Here is a 6,286-nt window from a genome sequence, read left to right as displayed (position 1 = left end):
GGCCGGCGGAGGAGACGACCTCGGGGCGAACGACGAGCTGATCCCCTTCCAGGACGAGGGGGGCGAGGAGCAGGAGCCGAGCAGCGACAGCGCCTCGGCGCAGAGGGACCTGGACGAGGTCAAGTCGTCTCTGGTCAACGAGTCGGAGAACCAGAGCAGCAGCTCGGACTCGGAGGTAAGGAGGCTCCCGCGGCCCGCCCCCGGGGGCCCCGGCCCGGCTCCCGCTCACCCGCTCGCGCCTTTGTGTCTCCTCGGCAGGCGGAGAGGCGCCCGCAGCCCGCCCGGGACGCTTTCCAGAAGCCGCGGGACTATTTCGCCGAAGGTACGTGTCCTCCCAGGCAGCACCCGCTCCGGGCCTTCGCCCCTGGCCCTTGGCCGGGACCCTGCTGCGCTCTGCGCCTCAGCTCTGGCCGCCCACCAGTTCTCGCCCCCTTGAGCATTCCCAACGCCTTCGGCGAGCCCTCTCCCTGGCGGCCGCCCTGGGGCGCGCGTGAGGGGCGCTCGGTCCCCGGCCCCCTCCCGCGTCTCCTGCCGGGGCGCTGCCCGGGGGTCCCCGGCCTCACCCGTGTCTTGTCTTGCCTACAGTGAGAAGGCCCCAGGACGGCGCGTTCTTTAAGGGCCCCCCCTACCCTGGGTACCCTTTCCTGATGATCCCGGACCTGAGCAGCCCGTATCTCCCCAACGGTCCCTTGTCTCCTGGAGGAGCGCGCACGGTGAGTGGCCGTCGGGCCGCGCTCGAGAGGTGGGAGGCGGGGGCCACAGGATGCGCCCCCGGGCTCGGCCATGGGTGGGGGATGGGGCGGCTCTGCGCGGAGCCGGGGCCGAACTTGTTCGCAGAGTTAACTTCTCGGTGGCGGCGGACGCGCGGCGTTGCTGCCTCAGAGCGTTTGGCTGCGCTGGCCAGTGCCTGGAAGAAACTAAAGTAACTTTAAATTACGCATTTTTGCGGTAGAGATGTTTTGGGGTCCACTTTTGGGTTCTTCTTTGGTCTCTAAAATTCTTTGCTTGTAGCAAAGGAAAATTTGGATTTGTGCCCCCTTCTGGGGGTCTCGCTTTCCTTGCTGGAAATCAGTCAGCTTTCCCTGGCAGTTGGGCAAGGGACTGGGGTTGCCTCCGTATTCTCTGGGCTGCTGTGTGGTTCCTGAGAAACCTAGTATTGGTGGCGAGTTTTCACACCCCTTTTCCCAGTCTTCAGCCCTCGCGCTGGAACCTCAACTTTTCTGCGGAGCTCGACACATTTAAACTCACCGAGACGATTTCGAGGGCGAGTCGAGGCATTCCTCAAGTTGAGGAACTTGGCTTTTTCCCCCTTTGTTACCGGCTTTTCGGCTTTTCTCATTTAAAGCGAGCGCTGCGACACTTTAGACCTGTTAATGGGCGCGCATTGTGTGCTGCGCCCTGGCATTTAGAGCGGTGATTAAGCAAATTGACTGGGCCCCAGACGACGTGCAAATGAGGGCGGATTCCTTCGTCCCCCTCCGAGGCCCTAAACGCCCTCCCCCTTACCTCGCGAGGGGCGCCGCCAGGGCCCGGCGAGGGCTTTATGTCCCCCGAGCTGCCACTCCACACCCGAGCCCACTGCCCAGGTGTTCCGTGTGATGGCAGGTTTTGGGTGAGCGCCTTCCTATTATGTGCCAGGCCCCTGCGCTCTGTCGCTTCGGCGCGACGCCGTCTGTATTCGTTCTCTTTGCTTCTCTCCCAGCTTCTCAATGCCTGCCAGTTGGTTCTGGATTATTGGGGACTGGGGTGGTGGTGGTGGTGGAGGAGGCGCCTTAGGATCGAGGCCCGAGCAAAACCACCTTGTGCTCAAATTGTCCTTAAATAATGATCGTAATTAAAGGGTTTCCTGAGAAACTCTCGGGAGTTGAATGGGCGGTCGGCCGAGAGCAGTGGCAACAACTGTCGGTGCCATGGGGGCTCTCTTACCGCCAGATGGGGTATAGGGGCAGGGGCTGCCTTAGTAGGGGGCAACAGGACCACACAGCTTTCATCGTAGAAGCCGGACAACCCCCATAGCTTTGGCCTCGTTGGGCTGAGCACCCCAGGAGGTCCTGAATATGTGTGACCTTTGAGGTGAAAGCTGCCCATGGGCCTCTGGCCCTTGCTTTTTCTTATTCTTACAAAAAGACAAAACAGTGGGGTAAAAGGAGAGCGAAAACAAGCTGCCACAACTTTAAGCTGTCTTCACTGAGTCTGTCCATACCCTCAGAGGCAGCTCAGTTCTGAAACCTTCGGTAGTGGTTCCTGTAACTTTGTGGGGAGGGGTGTTATGCCTCCAAAGTTTACCATTTGGATGGAGAGAGGGGTGAGGTCTGCCAGCCTGAGCCAGGTCCTGGTGTAGAAAAAGCCACCAGAAACGTCCCCAGTGTGATTATTTCCCTCCCCAGCAGGCTCTCCTGCTGCAAGCCCATTTCTCCTTAGGACATTTTGACCCTTCCAGCTTCTCTGGTTCAAAATCTTGGGCGTTGGCTCTGACAACTGCCTCTCTGCCGCTGCTAGGAGGAGCCCACTTGGGACGTATTTTCCGTGTGTGCTGCTGTTCCCTCCCGACCACCCTCCTGTCTACCATCTTTATATGTTTTATGAACTTCCAAAGGCTGATTCTTGGTGGTGCTGGGGATTCTTGATAACTAGACCCAGGCCTGTGTGGGATTTTGGAGCCCTCCTTGGGGAAGCCCACATTACCTTCTGGGTGCCTGACTGTCCCTGCTTATCCCTGCAGCCATTCCCTTTCCTGGCCCATGTGCCCCTTTCCAGCCTGCTAGGACACTCACTTTGTTGCTGTGACCCTTTATAAGGGGCTTAATCTGCCTATGTCCTATCCCACTCCCATATACCTATATCGTGTCTTCCCCGTGAATTCCCCAGCATTTCTGTGCCTCTTATGTGCCTGTAGGAGGCCCTGGATGGTGCAAACAATTAATATGCTTGGCTGCTAACCAAGAGGTTGGAGGTTCAAGTCCACCCAGAGGTGCCTCAAAGAAGAGCCTGGTTATCTACCCCCAAAAAAATCAGTCATTGAAAACCCTATGGAGCATAGTTCTACTCTGACACACTTGGGGTCACTGTGAGTTGAATCCACTCGAGGGCGACAGCATCTAGTATGTGCCTATCATTGTGCTAGGCCCGCCTGGTTACAGAGTTCGTCGATGTATCGGGGAAGTTTCCTACCTTTAGATCAAATCAGGAGAACCTGCTGCTTTGATCCTGACCTTGGGAACCATTGGCAGTCAGGAAAGCAAGTGAGGAAACACTTGAGCACTTGATTGTCTGAACTGTAGGGTTGATGATCCTTTTCCTCTTCATGATTATATTAATGTGATTTATATAATTCTCCCTGTAGGCAAACTGAAGGTGATGACAAAGTGGCCCCCTGTGGGGTTCCCAGCTTGGCAAAGTGAATGTAGATAGGTGTGAGGTGGCAGAGTAGGGAGGAGAGTGGCTGATTCTGGGATTTAAGATCTGGTCTCTCTGTGGCATCCCAGGCCTTTTCTTGTTTCAGCTCCAAATTGCACACCCTTAGGCTCTCCTGCTCTAAGGCCTAACAGTGGTATACAATTGGGTGACTCCAGTTCTCTACTGTTCTAATGCTTTCTGGAAACCTCAAGCCAGGAGCAAAGGTGGGAGGGCGAGGGGATGGGCTGGAGTGCTTCAGGGTGTTAATTGACCCTATGGACTGGGAGGCAGCGGGACTTCAACACCCTGACCCACTGGCATAATTCCTGCTGCACGCAGGTCAGGGCTAGTTCCACTGCCTGGCCTTCTCCTCTCCATACATCCCTTTGGCGGGGAGGCTGGGAAGTGGCCTTTTCCTGAGGCTCTTTAGAGAAGCTCCTGCAGACACTTGGTGCTCTTAACCTGGGTGTGTGCCGAGTTTCTGAGCCATGATTGATTCCCGTTTGCAACCCCCAGGGACCGTGTGGCCTCTGAAGATAGGAACATCTGCCGCAAATCATTTTTCACTATTTGAAGTAGTCACTTGAAAAAAGTATACCTTTATTCACAAAAAGGCTTCATAGGCTTACTAAACCACCTCGGTGCTGTTGATTAGAATTTTATTAGGGAAGTATAAGTCAACACAGAAGAAAGTAAATGTCAAAAATAGTTCAAGACTAATTATAGCACCCACCCCCACCCCGTGCTGAATGCAGCTCAGCAAGCTAGCTACAAAGTGAGAGAGGAGAGCGTAGTTTAACTGTGACAACGATGTGAATGTGAATAACAACTTGGAAAAGAACACTTCTAGGTCGATGTTGAGGGAATTTCTGGGTTTTGTGTTGTTTATGAATTTAAGAGCTATTGTGCAGCGTAGGGTGGCTATGAGTCAGAATCAGCTTGATGGCAGTGGGTTTTTATACAGCTTAAAATGTTCCTGGGTGGCACAAATGGTTTGTGCTGGACTATGGCGCAGTGGTTAAGCGTTTGACTGCTAACCAAAAGGTCGGCAGTTCAAATCCACCAACTTCTCCTTGGAAACCCTATGGGGCAATTCTACTCTGTCCTATAGGGTTTCTATGAGTCGGAATCAACTCGACAGCAAGGGGTTTGGTTTTTTTTTGGTTATTAACCTAAAGGCCGGAGGTTTGAATTCACACAGTGGCTCTGCGAAAGAAAGGCTTGGCGATCTGCTTCTGTAAAGATGCCAGCCAGGAAGAGCCTAGGGAGCAGTTCTCCTGTCACCATGAGGCGATACTGGCTCCACAGCAACAGGGTTGGTTGGTTTGGCGCAGCTTAAGCTCCAAGGTGTTCACATCCTTCTCAGACCATCTCAGCTAAACTTCTGTATGAAACTGTTGTGTTCCTCAAACGGGTACTCGTTTTTAAGTTCTTTGCATCCCACTGTTTGCTGTGGGCCGTCTTGGCGATGTCCTAGGCATCTGTTTTCTTCCTGACACAAAGAGACCCAAGCAGGAGTCTTTCATGCGCGTATTCTCTTTAGGAATTAGATATAAAAAGCTAAGGAAAACCTTTTCTTTTGAAAGATCAGTATAAACATGCTGCTTTTGGTAAAATTTTTTTCAGCCATTTTATCTAAATATGACTTCTGTTCCATTTTTTTCTAAATATAACTCAGGGTTTAATGAGGGCTTTTCACGTGGAGCAAATTTTTGAGACGGTCCTGCCTGCATTGCTGAAGTTTTGGCCCTTGGATTGCTGGGAAGAGGATTGGTGACAAACTCTATGGTGGAACTTGAACCCTGATGGTTATTTTTCTTTGGGTGGGTGGGTCTGGCAGGGCATACCCGACTTGCTTTGTTAAAATTTTGGAAAGTTAAGTTTGATCTCGTTCTCCCATAATCGCACTTCTAAGGATTCTTGATGTGAAAGTAGGCTAGCACAGAAAAACCTAGCATTTAACAGAGTGTTCCAGCATTCACGGTGATGTGCATGGTTGCAAAAAATTTTGGAATAAGAAAGAATTTAAATGATTATTTTAAATGATTCATGGGGAGATCCGCCTTGTATTCCAGTTGGTTGGTGTTACTTACCGTAAAATCGACTGCAACTCATGACAACCTTATGTATAACAGAACAAAATGTTGCCCTGTCTTGCCCCGTCTTCGTGATTGTTGGTATGTTGGAGTCCATTGTTGTAGTACTGTATAGTGCCTTCCAACCTAGGGGGCTCATCTTCCAGCACTATATCGAACAGTATTCTTCTAGTGATCCATAGGGTTTTCACTGGCTGATTTTTGGAAGTATATCGCCAGGCCTTTCTTTCTAGTTTGTTTTAATCTGGAATCTCCACTGAAACTTTTCCACCGTGGGTAGCCCTGCTGGTATTTGAAATACCACAGTAGGACAGACTGACAGACGGGTGGTAGATTCCAGCTTAGAGACAATTTACTAAGCTGGGAAAATTTACATTGATATCCTTAAGATTAATTTGTAAATCCTTGACTTCTTTATCTGATGTTTATTGAGGACTTGTCGTGGGCAGTGGCTTAGGAACCATGGGAGATAGGATGAATTAGACCCAGTCTTTGCCCTAAAGAATTTAACAGCTGAGTTAGGGAGATGTAGTAATAGCACAAACCGCTACAGCAGGAAGTCTATGTTTAGAGACAATAAAGAAGAATTTTCAGAGTAAAGACAAAAATTGCTTTAGTCTGGGATGATCAGGTTAGACAGGGAGAGGAGGTGGTTTTAAACTTGGTGACAGTCATTTATTCTTTAATACAAAATAATCCTGGTCAGTTATAAAAATGATTAGTATAGTGTTATTTAGAAGGAAAAGTGGAAGTCCTCCTTCACACCCCTCTGGAGGTGGAGGCCAAGGCTGGCA

At 51.2% G+C, this 6,286-nt stretch overlaps 1 protein-coding gene across 1 annotated transcript in view; it reads left to right on the top strand.

The window, feature by feature from the left end:
• The first annotated feature begins 6 nt into the window (after positions 1–6).
• Positions 7–6,286, top strand: part of TCF7L1 (transcription factor 7 like 1) — a 189,805-nt gene continuing 183,525 nt past the window's right edge. Inside the window, exons 1-3 of the mRNA XM_004388246.1 lie at positions 7–175; positions 259–322; positions 586–713. Of these exons, the coding sequence (XP_004388303.1) occupies positions 648–713 (66 nt within the window). The 5' untranslated portion in view covers positions 7–175; positions 259–322; positions 586–647. The remainder of the gene's footprint in view (positions 176–258; positions 323–585; positions 714–6,286) is intronic.

The sequence above is a fragment of the Trichechus manatus genome, unplaced genomic scaffold (assembly GCF_000243295.1).
Source record: "Trichechus manatus latirostris isolate Lorelei unplaced genomic scaffold, TriManLat1.0 scaffold00208, whole genome shotgun sequence".
NCBI classification, from domain to species: Eukaryota; Metazoa; Chordata; class Mammalia; order Sirenia; family Trichechidae; genus Trichechus; species Trichechus manatus.
This window is presented reverse-complemented; position numbering and strand designations above follow the sequence as displayed.